We start from the raw sequence: 20270 nt of genomic DNA, 5'->3' as shown, positions 1-20270 counted from the left end.
CACAAGTTATGAATGAAACAACTACATAAAATAAGCAGATTAAAATAGTTTACCTGAATCAGATTCTTGAAGAGATTTTTTGACTTCATTCCTATTTAAGAGAAAATAAGAACATTCTTTAAAACAATACTTGCTAATTAATTTAACTTTTAGGTTTAACTATGTTTTCAGATTTGATATTTCACTAAGGGAATGTAGTAAAATACAGGTAGAGATTTTTAGAATCATTTAGTGTGAGATTGCAGGTTGAAATCAAAAGTGCATTTATATACACTTTCTATTTATTTCACTTTTTCTTATATAACGATATAGTATATGCAGGAATTCAGTTTATAAACTAATGTTTATCATAAAGTTCACCTTGTATGTATAATCAATTTCATCATCATCAACTAGTGTCTATTTTCCATGCTGCATGAGTTAGACAGTTTGACTGGAACTGGTAAGCTGCACCAAGCTCCTCTCTGTTTCTACGGCTGGATGTCCTTTCTAACACCAAGCACTCCGTAGAGTGTACTGGGTACCTTTAACACGTCACTGGCACAAGTGCTTTACACATGCCACTGACATTGACCATAGCTACAATTTCACTTAGTTTGATGTGTCATCTCAAGCACAGCAAGAAGCTTCTGTGTGTGTGTGTGTGTGTTTTTATGTCTCCTTATTTTGACATCATTTCCAATATTCTGCAAAAAACATGTCTGGCCATGGGAAAATAATACTTTGCTTGGAAATGGGTATGGGTTGGTGAGAGGCAAGGCATCAGGCCATAGAGAATCTGCCTTAATAAACACTATTCTACCAGAAGCATGGAAAAGTGGGTGTTATAGTAGTGATGGCGATAGTGATGATGATGACAACAATGATGAAGATGATGACGATGATGATGAAGATGATGATGAAGAAGATGATGATGACCTCAACTGCTTTTCATCAACTAAGTCTACTTTCCTGCTTTTGATATTCACTACTCTAACTAAACCATGTTGGTCCAATACGTAAATATAAAACTTACTGCTTATTATTAGAAGTATTTCTAGATGGTTCTGTATTTTCTGATTTGATCTCAATGCTCTCCGATTTTCCTGTAAGAAAATGGAAATTATGATATAATAAGGTAGCTTGTATCAAAGCAATGTGAATCTACAAAATACCTAATCAAACTCCATCCTGCAAATCCAAACTTCCTAACTTCAAAAACGAAGGATTTGTGGTAAGTTTACAAATACATAACTACATCCATGAGATACAAACCCATAACATATGAAATCAAAACACTGGTACTTTATCCATCAGTAACTACACCACTATCAAATTCTGATACGGTTAATTTTTTTATTCTGGACTACAGGAATGTTTATAAACTGTAAATAATACTTGTATTAATCGTAAAACTCCATAAGGCCATCAGGTTTCCATAGTATCAAGTATACAAGAGATAAAAATCTCCTTGTATTTGTAAATTTCCCAGAGAAGTCTGGTACTTATTAATACTAGGTTGAGGAAAAAGTTTGTATGCTGTGTTAAAATAATGATTTTTTTATGCAAGAATTCTTTCAAAATCAACACCAACTATTCTTCAAAATAAAGACCATCATTTTCCACGACCTTCTTCCAACGATCTGCAAGCTTTCGGATTTGTCAATGTACCAATCCTTTGGCTTTGAAGGTGTACCTTTATCAGATGGGTAGTCATGATGGGTATATTGAGCTTCGTATATTTGTATCCCAGTGTCACTTTGGTGTCATGTGCAGCTCTCTCACTCAATAATAATAATAATGGTTTCAAATTTTGCCACACAGGCAGCAATTTTGGGGAAAAGGATGAGTCAATTACATCAACCCCAGTGTTCAACTGGTACTTATTTTATTGACCTCGAAATGATGAAAGGTAAAGTCAACTTCAGCAGAATTTGAACTCAGAACATAGCAACAAGCGTAATATCGTTAAGCATTTTGTTCAGCGTGCTGAAGATTTTGCCAGCTTGCATTGAGAAGAATTCTTTGGGGTTTGAATAATTCACTTCTGGAAACATGGGTGCTTCATTCATCATCCCTAAACAAACCTTATTCACGGGCCTTTTGAGCAGGATGGGCTACTCGACCTGAAGAAAATTCTAACTGAGCCCCATCTGCAAGGTTATGTGCTATTTATCTTGATATGAGATCGGTACATGGACAGGATGCTGAATGCACTTTTGCTGAAGCCATGAAGCCGAACAAACAAGATGCAGAAAAGACATGAAAATTAAAATTCAAACTCGTAAAATCTTAAGTACCAAATTAGTGAATTGGACATTAAACTATGTAGGTAGAATGTTTTTTTTTTTTTTTATTGTGTCCATACAGCTTTATGTTCATTTAGCAGTGTCTGTTTGGCATCTTGGCTTCAGCTTTTTGTCCTTTGGCAAAAGTGCATTCAGCACCCTGTCCATGCACAATGAGATCACCATGTCACACACATATGGTTGTGATGAATGTACCTGGTGTACCCTTATCAGACGGAAAGTCATGATGGATATATTGGGCTCCGTATATTTGTACCCCAGTGTCACTTTGATGACATACATTGCTCCCTCACATAATAATAATAATAATAATAATAATAATATACATACCTGCAGAAGAAAAGAAAGAGAGCACACCAGTTGGTTTCTTTGAAACCTGAAAATAGTAATTAACAATAACTCGACCATTTCATAAAATCTTTTAATACAAACTTCAACAAAGCAACAAATCATTTACACACTTCTAAGAAATGCAACAACATGATACATAACAGATTTATTCTCATTAAGGAACCAACTATTTTCAATCTACTACTATGCAACCTATGCAAACAAATTCCTCTGCTCGAGCTCAGTAGAAAAAATGTAAAATTTCATTAGCTTTCAATTTTTTTACTGAACTGAAATTGTATCATTGGTATTCTAAAAGATTGAACTATCATTAAAATTAAATTCATAGTATTTTTCAAAGAGGTGTTATTTCATTAATCAACAATATTTAGTTCAACTCCTACCAACCTTTTTAGCTGCCTGTTCCTTCTTCGGTTCAGAATTATTACTACTCTGATCTGTAGATGCTTGTTTGGAAATATTATTCTTATTGCATTGAGCAAACATTCCAGCAATTACTGATTTTGTAACTGAATTCTTGGAATTGTTAGTGCTGCTGTTATTGTTGTTGTTGTTATTATTATTGTTGTCTCTATTTGTTTTAATGGACGTTTCATTAGATGTCTATTAGAAAAAAAATCGATATAGAGTTACAAAAATATTCATTCATGTATGACAAGCTCAAAAATTTAACCCTTTCATTACAAAAATGTCTTGAAACTGCTTTCAGCCATGTGTTAGTAAACCACCCAGATTTACCTATTTATATTTAAATCAAAATATCAATGCAAATTGTAAATTATAACCTGATTTCACAAGGTTAACTAACATCTGTTGAACACCATCACCATTTGAATTTGTTACAACATAAATTTTATATTCTCCAAATATTTAGGCTCTCTCTAGCAAGAATAATTCCAAATTGGAATGAGAACTTGAAAAAAATTTCTTTTCCATATTTCTCAAAAAGAAAATAAATATAATGATGCATATTAGGAAGCTATCAAGATTACCAATTATTGGAGCACCAATGAACCCTGCTGTGGCACCTATTTTTCCAACATGAAGACCTGAATGCAGTTTTAAAACAGTATCAATATTTTCTTATACATGAAGGTAGCAAGCTGGCAGAATCGTTAGCATGCTGGGCAAAATGCTTAGCAGCATTTCATCCAACTTTATGTTCTGAGTTCAAATTCCACCAAGATGGATAAAATAAGTACCAGTTGAGCAATGGGGACAATCCAATCAACTTACCTCATCATCATCATCGTTTAATGTCCGTTTTCCATGCTAGCATGGGTTGGACGGTTTGACTGAGGTCTGGAGAGCCAGCGGCTGGACCAGGCTCCAATCTGATCTGGCAATGTTTCAACAGCTGGATGCCCTTCCTAACACCAATTGCTGTGAGAGTGCAGTGGGTACTTTTTACGTGCCACTGGCACGGAAGCCAGTCAGGTGGGCCTGGCATCAGCCACGTTCAGATGGTGCTTTTATGTGCCACTGGCATGGGAACCAGTCAGAGGGCACTGGCATTGACCACGTTAGGATGGTATTTTTTACATGCCGCTGGTACGAGAGCCAGTCAGGACACACTGGCATCGACCACATTCGGATGGTGCTTTTATTGTGCCACCCTCCTCTGAAACTGCTGGCCTTGTACTAAAATTTGAAATCAGTATTTTCAGATACATGATGCCAGAAGTACACCAGCATGAAGTGAGGGGGGTGGGGGAGAAAATTATTTGAATTAAAATTTCTCTTGAACACTGTACACAGGATGTTTATAACTGTTTGCTAATCAGTAAAGAGGTGGTGGGGGTAGAAATCCTGGATAAGTTTCTGACAATGCCGAATAAATCTATAAAATGGGTTTTGTAAGGCAGACACTGCAATGGGTTTCAGCAGAAAGGAAATTTGTCTATGATTTCATACAAGAATCAGAGACAAACTCATTTTCATCCATGTCCACTCACCCCGTTTTGTGAACAGCTGTGGTTATATATTTCCAACAAGCTAATTACTAATTCATTACATCTCCAATGGTGAGAGTGACATAACTAATATGAAATAAAATACCACAAGGTATTTTTGTTTTGAATACACCCATTTTATTAAACATTTTATCTATGGAATCACATAGCTGAGAAGCAAACTTTTTAATCACACAGCCATACCTGCACCTTAAACCGACCTTGAGTCATTTCATTTGGGAAACCAAACATGCAAAGATCTAACCTAACTGCTTTTTCCCAAACTCCTTTTGCTCTATATTGATCAGTGCAGCAGCAAAGACATAACTGATATATGCCAGCTAACAAGTTCAGAATCCACAATACTTCTGTACAAATCCTGCAGAAATTAGCTGAGATTTTACCTGTAAATTGATAAAATTTGAACTAAATAAGCTCAAATGGAAAAAGCAACTTAAGTACAGGATTTCAGATTGACTGATTTCAGTTTCTATGTTGCATCTACAATAGAACTAAGAAGAGACACTCTAAAAGCAAACCATGTTTCCTCATCTCAGAGACTGAGCATCCTGCTAGAAAGCACCACTAATCCCATAAGACCTATGAATGAGACAAGCAATTTATAGAATATTTACAACCTGGACAGAAAGTGTGGAAAAGACAATAAAAAAATATACAAATTGATTTACAAACCTTTAAAGGAGAATTAGGTTGAGCATCCTCAGTTTTAACTTTCCTCTCTATCTTTTGTGCTGCATCATACTTAACTGCACTATACCTGCAGACAATACAAAAACATATAACAACTTGTCAATAAAACTTTCTTATATACCTCTGCTATTACCAATCACACTATTCACATCTTTTTACTTCTGAGTCACCACAGTCGGAGTCAGCATGTATTCAAGAACATTAATCACCAAAATAGGTCGGGGGGGCTGCATCTCACTTGTATTTTATTTTTAACTTCGTTTCTCTGGCTGTATGCTCTTCTTAATGCCAACCATTTTCCAAAATACAAGAGGTGATTTTTCTCTCATGGCACCAGTGCTACAGACATGCCAAGACCCCAACAAGTTTAAAGGGTTCTCTCACCCTTAGAGTTTACAGTATGTAGTGGGTATATTTTTCTTGGTATCAGCAATAGAGAAGTAGCCATGTCTTTGACATGGCTAAAGGAACAGGGCCAAACTTTACATCGTGTAGGTGTATTTTTACCCACTCCGATGTTTACACACAGCCAGTTATATGTTGCTATGAGTAGAGCAACGGACTCCAGTAATTTGAAAATTAGTGTCGACCAAACATAAAATATCATCGACAAAGATGTTTTGTAATCATATTGACATTACCAAAAGGAATATGTTTCATAATTTAAATAAGGAAATTTGTGAACTTTGAATGTATAAGAGTATAAACAAGTGTAAAATAGCATAAACAACTAAAATAAAAGTATATCTAAATAACATTTTTACTTAATACTTTTTATGTGGTGGTCGAAGGAAGCTCTGGCTTTCATTAGGAGTGGTCCACATAACCATTCATGATACAAAGGTTGGGAGCCTATTTCAGTTCAGGAGTGAATCATCATCATATGTCACTCAGTCGCAAACATGTCATATAGCGGCAATAGAATGCTGTATCACCAACAATAATGTGATTTCTCTTAGACATCCCCCAGTAATCTATCAAGTCCATTTACACATTTCTCAATACATACTGCTTTTATGACTTCCCTCCCTCATTTTATGCCTCCGTCATAGATGAGTAGATCTGTAATAATGTAAACAAATGTGAACAGAAAAATCTCAACTAGGATTGAAACCAGGTCAGGCCAATCCTTTTCTGTCTGTCCATTTGTTCACATTTGTCCAAGTGCACTCAATTACATATCACAGCAACAGCTAAAAGCTTGGACTGTTTATAAAGGTATATCTAATGTCCACTTGAAAGTATTAAACACACACTGTTTAGTTCATCAATAATTAAATAGTGGAAATTATCTTCTCTGAAATAATTTACAGCTGAGATGTACATTAGTCTGCAACTCTGAACAAAGTTAAAAGTAAATCAATGCATCAAAAACCACACTTTTCTCAAGAACAATATAATATAAACTCCGAATAATATTTGACATTTAATATAAGAAAAGAACGATATTCATTCAAGTAAAGAATAGTTAGTTTAACATCAAACCTGGATGATTCAATCTCATTTTCTTTCATTTCCTGGTAATCTGTAATATATAGCACACTGGAATCCTAAAAAAAAAGCAAGTAATATCTTTATTATAATTTCAAGATATCTTTCAACAATTATAGCATATTAGGTTATAAATTGCACATACATGTACAGTATCAATTTTGAATAGTTAATGGTTCAGTTAAAGGCAAAAAAGCAGCATCCATAAAACTTTCCTGAGCCTCCAACATTCATGGGAGGAAGGGAAGAAGTTATCCGCTGACCAGAAACCTAGATGCTTACAACAAAATAGACTCTGCTAAAGACACCCAAACTGACTCATAGTTGAAGTCTCTCCAAGAAGAGAATCACTCACTCAGATTTCCAATACAATTCACAAAGATTTGGTCAACCCAATATCTAGGAAAAGGACACATTACCCAAGGCACTGTACAGTGGGAATCATGTCAAAAACACAGTTTGTGATGCAAACTTCTAAGCCACACAGCCATGATAGTGCCCAGCAGTATAGAAGGTAGTGATGACAAACGTGTATTTTGAAACAAATAACTGTAAGGTGTAAGCAGCCAAACAATCAATTTTATGGATCCCAAGGCAAGAAGTATGGATCTTTTTTAAAACGGGGGCCACATTTTTCATTAACGAAACACTTTGAAACTTGGAACACTGGTAGAATGTGTCATATAAAACATCTTTTTCTCTTAGTCTTCTTTAAAAAAAAAGAAATCCATAAGTTATTCCATGTGAAAGTTGTCGTATTTCTGTAATTTCAACCAATCACTGACATCCATTCAGCCGATATACATTAAGTGCCAACTACATAAACAAACGATTCTGAAACAATTAACCCTAACCCTAACCCTAAAGGTTAGGGTTAGGGTTAAAGCAAATTTAAAATGAAAAAAGCAAATAAAACAAAGGTATGGAGATTAAATATGCTTTACATCGCTTAATCAGCCAAAGGAGTAAATATAAACAACTGAATACTTGTCAGTGATTGGTTGAAATTATCGAAATAAGACAATTTTTTACATGAAATAAATTCGAATACAAAAATATTTTTCTGTTCTATAACACAAAATAGATAAGTATACGAAGTTTGAAAGTCTTTCGGTACCAAAAACACTACGTAAAACATTAATGAAAAATGTGGCCCCCGTTTTAAAATAGATCCAGAAGTATTATTTATGTTCTACGTTTCTATGATGGCAGAGTTTAATCTTTTAGATACCAACCCACCTGAGCTGCTTTTTGTTCTATAATACAAACTTGTTTTAAAGTAATCTAAATTAAAAGCTGCCATCAAAATTTCATGTTGATTTATGTTCCAAACATTAGTTTAATAATGACAGTTATTTTACCAAATTCCTTATTTTCAAAATTTATTGAAACAAAGAGAAAGAATTTCAACATAAATATGATAACAAAAAGGTTAAATCAATCCATAAATATACTAATTCAAATTAATGTATATCTCCTAGTTTGGTACAGATTTTCCAGCAAGGCGGAATGAACCAACTGCAATGAATATTCTCTCCAGCCATCCATGTCACTATTTCTGAGAGGGTCATGGGAGTGAACCCTCAGGCATCTCCTCCATAAGGTCCTATCAGAAACAAGTGTCTGGCTGGATTCCCAAGCATGCTCAACTAAGACTATGGATATTATCCAACTGTCTCAATCTTGGTCTTCTCCTAGGTTTTGTTGATTCTTCTTGAAGAATTTGTCTTACAATTGTTTCCTGTGACATTCTAATCACATGATCACAGTACTGGAGCTGTGACTTCTAACAGGGAGAAGTAGCAGCTCAACATAGAGGGACTCCCTTATCAAATATAAGTATATTACAGCTAGCCACTGCTTGGCATTTTCATTTAAAATTTGTAGACTCATAATATCCTTCAGGTGAATAATTGATTTATCTTTATTAAATGTTTCATATACAGTCATGTGTCATAAAATATATGAACAATTCCTTGATTGACAAACTTATAAAATAAACTGACCTTTAATTTGGACTTTTGAACACTATATATATGACAACTGTGTAATTGTTGAAGAGAGCTTTTAACAGTTTCCAGTTTTTCTTCAGGAACCACACTACAAAAGACCACCTAAAAGCAAAAAAAATATCTGTTACATTTGACCACCTCAATGATGTAAGTCATTATTACAGTTAATCATTTGAAACAGTTGAATAATTGCTAAATTACTTTCTTTAAACATTTCCATTGTATGGATGAAAACTCATACCATTTTAAACATACAGATAATCCTTAATTATGAAAAAACAAATACAGGGTATGTCAGTATTTTGAGGTCATTTGTAGGAACGAAGAAAAAGAAGTATAGCACACCAGAGAAAAACTTTAATTAAAAGAAAATTAGTACAAATAATTTTGAGAGTCCTTACAACACTTCTATTCAATAGATCCATCATTAGCCTTAATGACGGCTTCAATTCAAGGTCTGAAGCATTGACATGCACAAATCAGATGGTCTTTATCAATTTCAGACATAGTCTTTCTTATAGCACACTCAAGAGATAGAATGGTGTTATTAGTGTTGATTGACCCTTCTTTTGACAACGCCCCATACTTAATAGTCCAGTGGATCGGATGAGCTAGGAAGCCATGTGTCTGGGGTAACATGATCGTAGAAATTGGCGTGCATTTAAGCTTGGGTTGTTTTAGCCTTGTGAGATGGTGCAAAATCTTGTTGAAAGATGTAAGGTCTTCTGTTGCTTATACTGTCTATCCAGGGCCACACAACCTTCTCCAATATATCTTATGTAGGCAGCAGCATTGATTCTTAAGCCCTGTGAAAAAAGTGGGGAGGCATGACATGACCTTCACTGCTAACGACTCCCAGGACCATCACAGTTGCTGCAAATTTGGTATGTATTACAACAGGAACCTCACTTGGATATCTGCATAACCATCTGTCATTCCTTGGGTTTACCTTTCGGTTTTCTCGTTAGAGAAAAATCAAAGTGTTCCAGTTTCTTGATGTTTCAATTTGTAGAGCAAGTGTTTTCCACAGATCAAACAATTATCTTTCATTGTACTTAATATGAACTGACCTCTTTGTAATGGATACCTTCATACACAACTCTTCTGATGGTGCATTCTGAAACCTTGAAATCCTTTGCAAGAGCTCTAATTGACTGTCCAAGGTTGTGTTGAAATTTTCCTGTATTTTCTGCACAAATCCTTGGATTCTTATGGTATTAGAACCCTTTACATGTATTTTGCGTTTAGCTGCTAATGTTGGATCCCCATCAGCAACTTTCAGGTCTTCTATAATTTTGGCAATGATGGATCAGGCAACTTTCAAGCAAGCAAACAATTTCTGTATCTTTATGCTGAGCTTTTATGGTGATGATTACAACATGCCTTTTCATTTTCATTTTCTGAAAAAGAAATTAAGAAAAGAACTAGTTATAAGAAAGAGCTAAAGTGACGACCTCCAAATACTGATGCACCCTGTATATTTTACATGTGTAATAAGACGTCACTTCATTTTAACTCTGTTTGCTTTTACAGTTTTAATCAACCATAGTAGTTGTTCTATTCAATAAATATGATACTCAAAGTCTCTTAAAATCTTAAAACCATAAGCATTTAAATTTAATAAAACAATTCTGAATACAATATATGTACGTAGTATATATATAAATATATATAAATATATATAAATATATATATATATATATATATATATATATATATATATATATATATATATATATATATATATGATGATAAAAGAAGAAAAAGAAAATGGAGATTGGGAAAGTAATAATTGTTTATTATTAACAGCAAATTAATCACCTTCACTTACAGCTGTTTCAATTTAATACTCAGTAAATAATAAGCAAATATCAAATTTATATTTATATGACCTGAGCATAATAACTTCAGAGGGGAAAAACATACCAGTATTTCCTTGAATGAAACCATCCCTTCATGAGGTTAAATCTGAAAGATTGATTTACATTTCTGTTTGATGTTTTGCTTTCAATCTGAGTATTGATCTAAACTGGTTTAATTCCAAACCCTAACATTTTACTCATCCTTTACATTCTTTTATGCAAGTCAACAAAGCAATGTTGAAAATAACTGTGAGATGTATATTGCTGTGTCATTACAACATACATCAGTTGACTTTTTTTATTTCTAATATGATACTTGCTGAAGAAAATCATTACTAGCCTCTTAGACCTAGGGATTACTCACCCATTTAATTCTGAAACACCAATTTAGCTAAAAATCAAAACAGCAAGAATTATACAGTGCTTTTTCAAGGATAAATGTTAGATTTCCTTTGACAAGACATATTTCATACCCTAACAAAACCTAACAACACTCAATCTTGATCAGACAATATCAATATACATAAAAGTGTGGAAGAGAGAAAGGGTCTACCTCAAGTAGACCTAACAGAGAGATCAGCTATTGAAGTTGAGAGCTTTGATGAAGGAAAAACAGGAAAAGCAGATAAAACATCAGGGATAGTAATTAGTGACAGAAAATAAACCAGTGAAATGAGATAAGCATTAGTCACTTGTCTTGTCAACCAGGTAGTATACATGGAGGAGTCATGCTCAATAAATAGTGTTGCAATATTATCATCAACTGGTACGTGGACAAATGCAAAACTCCAGAAAGAAGCAGCAACAAAAACATCAAACTGATGAGCCAAATAATGGAAGTAACAGAAACTAATTAGGTGGAGAAATATAGATGCAGATTGGATTTTTGCTTGGGAATGTCATAAACATCATACAATTTCGTTTCCTATGCCCTATAAATCTGAGACATTGAGACATTGTAAAAACCAATATTTATCTAATATTTACATAGTTTTCAATTAACAGATCTGCTCTTGTGAACAACAAAACAAATTACTCCTTACTTTGGTTCCATCCTTCCTTTTATCCGTTATTCCTGCCACAAAATAGGTGACATGAAGGCAATCAGAATCCTTTTCACTTCTCTGTTGCTTCACAAAGTTGAATAACATCCTAAGAAAAGATGCCAAGATCATTAATGATTTTGTTACAAGAAAAATAATAAACTATAAATTCACATTTATATTACCACAATTATTTTTTGTCTCCTGTTGATGTTTTAGACAAATTAATCTATCTGGTATTGTATCAGAACTGATTGTAGTTTAAGTTAGCAGGTGTTTGTGACAAAAGTGGATCGTAACTTGTTAGGAAGTGACGCTATAAAACAATGGTTCTTAACCATTTTTTGTAGTTCTCCCCGCCCCCACATCCTTTTAAGTAGTTGTGAGACACAAATAAGATAATAATTTATTTTCAAACACACAAACACTGATAGAACAGCAAAGACAGGATAAAATATCCATACAAAATGAAAAAATATGTCAGCAACCAGCCATGACACTTTATACATTGCAAGTTGATTTCTCTGTGCTTGATGAAATCTCATTTTATTTTAATAACTGTTACTAGTTTTATCATGCATAATATAATTACTATTATAAGTAAAATTTAGTATGTCTTATGGCTGGTTGCCAACATATATTTCTGTTTTGTATGGATATTTTATCCTGTCTCTGCTGTTCTATCAGCATTAATGCATTTGAAAATAAATTATTACCCTATTTATATCTCACAATACACATTTCAGTGCTTCTAAAGCAAACATTGGTTTGTTTACATTCATTATTTTAAGTAGCTGTTATGCCTAACACCCACCTAAGTGGCAAAGGAGGTATCATGACTAAACTAATTATGGATGATAATTTATGAAATTTACTCTAAAAGTGGATTGTGTAAGCTTTTAACAGTGAAATGATAAAAAAATTAATGAGGACAAAAGTTGTAAATTTACTTTATACATTGCAAGTTAATGACTTCTCAGTACCTGACATCATCATTATCATCATCATCGTTTAACGTCCGCTTTCCATGCTAGCATGGGTTGGACGATTTGACTGAGGACTGGTGAAACCGGATGGCTACACCAGGCTCCAATCTGATTTGGCAGAGTTTCTACAGCTGGATGCCCTTCCTAACGCCAACCACTCTGAGAGTGTAGTGGGTGCTTTTACGTGCCACCCGCACGACGTGCCACCCGCACGACGTGCCACCCGCACGACATGCCACCCGCATGACGTGCCACCCGCACGACGTGCCACCTGCACGACGTGCCACGATCTCATTTTATTTTAATAACCATTACTAGTTTTATCGTGTATAATTACTATTATAGGTAACATTTAGTACATTATGCTCCTCAACCCGCCTCAACATGCCCAGTGCCCCCTAGATGGGCAGTACCACTGACATTGAGAACCTCTGTTATAAAAGAATAGCATACTGTTCTATATACTTCTACAGTAAAACAATGTGATTTTAAAAAAAAACAAAAACAAAAAAAACAATAGGATGTCTCAAGGAACTTGGATTCAAGTTAGTCACTTTACTATTTGCATATTAGTGTTTTTCTCACTTCTCCTCAAGATTGTAAGGGTGGATAGCTAACTGTAATATATTTCAATTTACATAACAATACAAAAATACATTATTTGAAATTCCACTTTGACAAAATAATACTTACTGTTTAGCTAGGTTCACATGTACTTGCAAGGTAATGCTTAACCAACGGTAGGTCACCTGAGATCAGAAGGAAAATAAAGAAAGTCAATAATTAATTTTGAAGATAAATACCACAAAGAACCATAACTCTTGATGATACAGTTTCATCTCTTGAAGCATATTCAATTATGAAAGGTGATTAAAGTCAAAATAAGCAACAAGGATATCCAAAGTTAATGCAGTACGATCGTTTCATGCAACTCCATTTAATTAAGCAATGTGAACATTATATCAAATATAAAATGCAGAGCAATCCTCAGCTGCACAAAGATATAGAAATTTAATGAAATTACATTTAAACAGAAGGACATATTTTTATAACTACATCTAAACTCTTCAAGTAGAAAGGAAGAATACAAAAAAACATTTTAACTTAGCCAGACCATACAGGTTATCATCATCATCATCATCATCATCGTTTAACGTCCGCTTTCCATGCTAGCATGGGTTGGACGATTTGACTGAGGACTGGTGAAACCGGATGGCAACACCAGGCTCCAGTCTAATTTGGCAGAGTTTCTACAGCTGGATGCCCTTCCTAACGCCAACCACTCAGAGAGTGTAGTGGGTGCTTTTACGTGTCACCCGCACGAAAACGGCCACGCTCGAAATGGTGTCTTTTATGTGCCACCCGCACAAGCCAGTCCAGGGGCACTGGCAACGATCTCGCTCGAAAATCCTACGGGAGCCAGTCAGGCGGTACTGGCAACGGCCACGCTCAAAATGGTGCATTTCATGTGCCACCCGCACAAGAACCAGTCCAGGGGCACTGGCAACGATCTTACTTGGCTTGCCGGGTCTTCTCACGCACAGCACATTTCCAAAGGTCTCGGTCAGTAGTCATCGCCTCGGTGAGGCCCAATGTACGAAGGTCTTGCCTCACCACCTCAGCCCAGGTCTTCCTGGGCCTACCTCTTCCACGGGTTCCCTCAACTGTTAGGGTGTGGCACTTTTTCACGCAGCTATCCTCATCCATTCTCACCACATGTCCATACCAGCGCAATCGTCTCTCTTGCACGTCACAACTGATGCTTCTAATGTTCAGCTTTTCTCTCAAGATACTTACACTCTGACGGGTATTCACATTGACATTACACATCCAACGGAGCATACTGGCTTCATTCCTTGCGAGCTTACGTATGTCCTCAGCAGTTACAGCCCATGTTTCACTGCCATGTAGCATGGCTGTTCGTACGCATGCGTCATACAGTCTGCCTTTTACTCTGAGTGAGAGTCCCTTTGTCGCCAGCAGGGGTAAGAGCTCTCTAAACTTTGCCCAGGCTATTCTTATTCTAGCAGCTACACTTTCAGCGCACCCACCCCCACTACTAACTTGGTCGCCCAGATAGCAGAAGCTATCGACTACCTCTAGTTTTTCACCCTGGAATGAGATAGAAGTTGTTTCCTGTTTGTTTACAGTCTTTATTGCACCTGAACATCTGCCACAAACAAAAACTAACTTGCTAGTTAACCTGCCTTTGATGTTGCTGCACCTCCTATGTGTCCATAGCTTGCACCGGGTACATCTTATAGAGTTACTACCTACTCCTTTTCTACATACTGAGCAGGGCCATCTACCTGAAGGGGTTTGTGTTTTATCTACCTTCCTACTTATTAGGATTTTGGTTTTAGCTAGGTTGACTCTAAGGCCCTTCAGTTCTAGACCTTGCTTCCACACCTGAAACTTCTCCTCTAGTTCTGATAGTGACTCCGCAATTAGGGCAAGGTCATCAGCATAGAGGAGCTCCCAGGGGCAACCTGTCTTGAACTCCTCTGTGATTGCCTGGAGGACTATGATAAATAAGAGGGGGCTGAGGACGGAACCTTGGTGGACCCCTACCTCTACCCGGAATTCATTGCTGTACTCATTTCCAACCCTCACCTTACTGGCAGCATCTCTGTACATGGCTCGCACAGCTCTCACTAACCATTCTTCTATCCCAAGTTTCCTCATTGACCACCAGATAAGGGATCGGGGGACCCTGTCAAAGGCTTTCTCCATGTCAACGAAAGCCAGGTACAGAGGTTTATCCTTAGCTAGGTATTTCTCCTGCAACTGTCTCACTAGAAATATGGCATCAGTGGTGCTTTTACCTGGCACGAACCCAAACTGCATCTCATCTAAATTGATTCGCTCCCTAATTAGTTGGGCTATGACCCTCTCTGTAACTTTCATAACCTGATCTAACAGCTTGATGCCTCTGTAATTATTTGTATCTAAAGCGTCACCTTTACCTTTGTAGCAGTTGACTATGATGCTGCTACACCAGTCATTGGGTATGACTCCTTCGTGTATCACCTGGTTCGTAATACGGGTGACTAGGCTATAGCCAACACTGCCAGATATTTTGAGCATCTCTGCAGTGATTCCTGATGGGCCGGGGACTTTCCCGGTCTTCATACTCTTAATTGCTTTATCTACCCTGGTACTATCAACTCGGATAGCTGGTCCCTCTATTGGGTCGACATACGGCAGGCTCTCTTTCTCCCATTCATTCTCTTTATTAAGCAATCTATCGTAGTGGCATCTCCAGACCTCTTTCTTTGCATCCTCATTTAATGCAAGCGTACCATCATCCATGCGAACACATTTCTCTCCTACAACATCACTATTCTCTCTCCTACACTGTCTTGCAACACGAAATACCTTGAGTCTTTGGTCCTCACGGCGCAGAACATTGGCAAATCTTTCCTTATCTGCTTCCCCTCTGGCTAAATAAACCTGTCGCCTAGCCTCCCTTCTGGCACATTGGTACAATTCCCTGCTACCACCGTTCTTCCAGTCCTTCCAAGCCTGTTTCTTTTGTCTAATAGCCCTGTCTACCTCCTTGTTCCACCACCACGTTACTCTGGGTCGGGAGGGGACCTTACACCACCCACAAATCTGGTCGGTGGCTTTCAACAGGTTGTCCCGCAGAAATCTCCAATTGTCTTCCACGTTGTATGATGCTATATCCCCTTCTATTTCGTTAAATGCTTCAAGTAACTTGTCTCTAAGTCTCTGTCTGTTTGCAGGGTCTTTAAGCTTCCACACCCTTCTCCTCCAAGCCTGTCTAATTCTGGGCACCCATTTTGCCTTGATCCCAAAGTCGCTAACTACTAATCTATGTTGTGGGGTACATTCTTCGCCAGGGTAGGTTTTGGCATTTATAAGCCGCCCTCTTTCCCTATTTCTGGCGAGGATGTAGTCGATTTGGCTAGAGTGTCTGCCGGAGCGGTAGGTGACTAGGTGACTGGCAGGTTTCCTGAAGTTGGTATTGCAGACCATAAGATCGGTTGCATCACAGAACTCCAGCAGTCTGGTTCCCTCCTCGTTGCGGGAACCGAAGCCATAGCCTCCATGTATGCCATGGAAGCCTCCAGCACGACGTCCGACATGACCGTTGAAGTCTCCAGCCACAAAGAGAAGGTCCCTGTCACTCGTCGACGAGGTAGTTTGCAAGAGGGTGTCATAGAATTGGTCTTTCAGACCATCTGGTAGCCCCGGTTGAGGTGCATAGGCTGAGATGACAGTAGCTAATCTATGATGAAGCACTAGTCTGATCTTAAGTACTCTGTCACTTACTCTAACGACCTCGATTACCTTATCCACCCATTTCTCCGCTAGAAGTATTCCTACGCCCCCGACCCCGTCAGTGTTCCCTGCCCAGAAAATCTTGTACCTGTGTTCTTTGCCTGTGAGGAACCTCGCAGAACCTCCTCTCCATCTTACTTCCTGGATGCAGCACATATCTACGCGTCTTCGTTCAAGCATCTCAACAATTTCACCAGATCTACCTTTCAGCGTGCCGATATGTGCCGATATATATATAGATATATATATATATATTTAAATATATATATATGTGAGTGTATGCATGTGTGTATATAGGCATATATACATAGGTTTGTGTGTGGGATTTTGTGTGTAACAAAATAGCCATCTACTACCATTCATAGCAGTCCACCAAATGCACTCTGGCAGCATATACCATGAGTCTATCAACTACTACTAAATTCAAACCATAACAGGCAGAGAGTATGGCCTTGAAGTGGATGATTTTAAACTAACGGAGACAACACTCACATATCACCTGAGGAAACACAACTAGATCTCATTATGCAAACAAACGGCTGCATAATCAAATACTTGTACTCTTGGAGAACTACATAATCTTTACATGCCACCAGCACGGGTGCATTTACACAGTACCAGTATGAGTGCATTTTATGCAGCACCTGCAAAAGACAAGCCTGTATGGATGACAGTGATCTTACTTAGCTTGACACATCTTCACAAGTACAGTAAATTACCACAATTCCCAGTCCCTTATCATTTACTCAGAAAAGCCCAGCATTCAAAGATCCTTTCTGACCACTTTATCCATCTTCCTGGGTCTACCCCATCCAGAGGTTCCCTCCACAATTAGAGCTCAGCACTTCTTTATACAGCTGTCTTCATCCATACACATCACATGACCAAACCAGTGGTCTTCTTTCTTGCACATAACAGCTGATGCCACTTATACCCAGTTTTTCTCTTAAACTATTTACACTCTGTTGTTCATGCACACAGACATCACCCATCTACCGGAGCATGCTAGCTTCATTTCTTTCAAGCTTTTGCAAATCCACGGTAGTCAAAGCCCATGTTTCACTGCCATGCAACAAAGTTGTATGTACACAGGCATCATACAATCTGCCTTTCATTTTGAGGGAGAGGCCTTTAGTTAACAACAATGTAACTTTGCCCAGCCTGTTTTCATGCTTGTTTTATGTTCAGTTATAATAAAAACAACTTAACATTAATCAGAAGGATTACTTTGTACTTTTGTAGAGTAAAAATTTATTCTTTAACAAGAACAGCATTGAAAGTGACTTCGAAGTTTCAGCCAGCTTAGTCATTATCAGACTGTGATACATTAAGGTTAATCTTGATTTTATTTAGTCTCTGCTGAGACAATGTTTTTCGTGGGTTAGTGAAGTTCAGTTGAATGGTAATTAGGTTTTAGGGTAGGTTGTGATGGAGAGGTGTAATGAATAAATTTTTATTGATTAAATTTGGGGTTATGTTATTGTTCAGAATTTATTCATGAATGCAGAACTTTGTAAACGGGTAAGTATATTTAGGTGAATTGGCTTCAGGCCATGAGATTGTTTTTTAGTGATTCACAAAAAAAAAAAAAAAAAAAAACGTAGATAGCTAAAAGGAGTTTTTAAGTCAGTGGATGTGCCACTAGTTTTAGTTATTTTTGGTTTATTGAATTTAATCCTTTAGTTTGACAACATGAAGTTCAAAGTTTAGTCCAGCATTTAAAAAACTTAGAAATTGGGTGTGTTAGCTTTTTGTAATGGAATTTTTAATGCTTCACAAAAAGAATGTAAGTAGGTAGTGTGTTTTAGCTGATCAGTAAGTTACTTCATATGCTGTTCATGTTATTTAGGGTTCTTTTGTTTGTATTTGGAGTTAGGAGATTATTAGTGGAGTATGTCACGTTGTTATGAGTATAGAAATTTATTTATCTTGTGTTTTACTATTAGAATATATATATAAGAAATGCTATTTTTGGCAGCTTGCTAGTGCAGATAAAACAAAATAGTTTTGTATCATAAAAGTAACAAAGTTATTTCTAATTTAAGAATAGCAAATAAACAATGACAAAAGAAGTTAAGGACATATTGGCCCCGTAACCACTGCCATCTTGTTGTTTGTTAAATAATTCCACCGACAATCTGACTCAAACCAAATGACACACAACCCTTATAAAGACCAATCTGTAATTGTTTTACCGTTCTGTTTACTGGTCGACCAGAAGAAAAAAAATCAAAATATTTTAATACATTTAATAAAATAATGTGTACAAATGGTAACAAAATTCTCAGTACACAGTTCCGTCAATTTACTTTCGTTTTTCGCGTTTTAATTTGGTACGCTAATCTTCAATATGGCTATATTTCCTGTTAAACTTTGTACAAGCAGAGCGAAATTATTGAAGTTTTTTTTTTCTAACAGAAACTGTTCTCTTTGACAAAAAAATAATTAATTAATTACAAGGATACGACATTTCTCGATAAACTCCTGAACCGAATTGTTTGTGTTAAACAACACAAGTATTTTAAACACGTAAATAAACTCAAGGCAATCACCTTTTTACCTAACTTTCACACAGAAGACTTATTAAAAATTGAATAAATGAGCTATTTCAGAGAACAACATGTAGTACGCAGAAAATATATATATATCTAAATTGAAGAAAGCAGAATTAAACTTACAACTTTGTTTTCATCATTGATATATTCATCTAAATTATCCAGATACATTGTATCGAGAGAAGATGTAGACGCCATTTTCGTTTCCCGCGATATTTTCGATTAGGGCAGAACTATGGATAGTTTTAATGACAACAATTGATGAGGTCCTTCGATTGCGGTATAATCGATTTTTTAAAGCAAATCTATCATATTAATTCTATTGCTATGATTGTTTATTAGCAGTTTAGTAAATTTAGACTTTCAGCTAATCAAATTTATCACAGAAACATAGATGCTATTTTTTGAATGTCATTAATGCGTTTAATTAAAAAATTGACTAACGAAATAACCGTTTTGCTCGCAGTGAATTTGAGACAAGACACAAAATATATTTATTTCCTGTTTTCAACTCTCTTTTGGAGTTATTTTGGTGACATTCGAAAAATAAGATAAAATGTAGTTTGTAATTCATTTAGCGTAGTATACATTTGAAAGTAAAGGTGATGTAAATAAAAATTTTCATTTTAAATAATACTTTTTGGTAGCGTTTCGAGGGAAAGGAATTTATTGCAAATATAGGTTTCCATATATTTTAATGCAGCAACGACAACA

General features: G+C 36.3%; 1 protein-coding gene across 2 annotated transcripts in view; it reads right to left on the bottom strand.

Annotated features, from left to right (window-relative positions):
• The window catches only part of LOC106874328 (uncharacterized), a 29345-nt gene extending 9578 nt beyond the window's left edge, over positions 1 to 19767 (bottom strand). For both annotated transcript variants that reach the window (XM_014922017.3, XM_014922018.3), the window contains exons 1-10: positions 19680 to 19767; positions 13390 to 13445; positions 11711 to 11819; positions 8800 to 8907; positions 6788 to 6852; positions 5285 to 5369; positions 3027 to 3242; positions 2619 to 2664; positions 1016 to 1085; positions 54 to 91 (exon numbers count right to left, since the gene is read on the bottom strand). In XM_014922017.3, coding sequence (XP_014777503.1) covers positions 54 to 91; positions 1016 to 1085; positions 2619 to 2664; positions 3027 to 3242; positions 5285 to 5369; positions 6788 to 6852; positions 8800 to 8907; positions 11711 to 11819; positions 13390 to 13445; positions 19680 to 19754 — 868 coding nt within the window. In that variant the 5' untranslated portion in view covers positions 19755 to 19767. The remainder of the gene's footprint in view (positions 1 to 53; positions 92 to 1015; positions 1086 to 2618; positions 2665 to 3026; positions 3243 to 5284; positions 5370 to 6787; positions 6853 to 8799; positions 8908 to 11710; positions 11820 to 13389; positions 13446 to 19679) is intronic.
• Positions 19768 to 20270: the final 503 nt, after the last annotated feature.

Source organism: Octopus bimaculoides, chromosome 5 (assembly GCF_046866305.1).
Source record: "Octopus bimaculoides isolate indiv1 chromosome 5, ASM4686630v1, whole genome shotgun sequence".
In the NCBI taxonomy this organism is placed as follows: Eukaryota; Metazoa; Mollusca; class Cephalopoda; order Octopoda; family Octopodidae; genus Octopus; species Octopus bimaculoides.
This window is presented reverse-complemented; position numbering and strand designations above follow the sequence as displayed.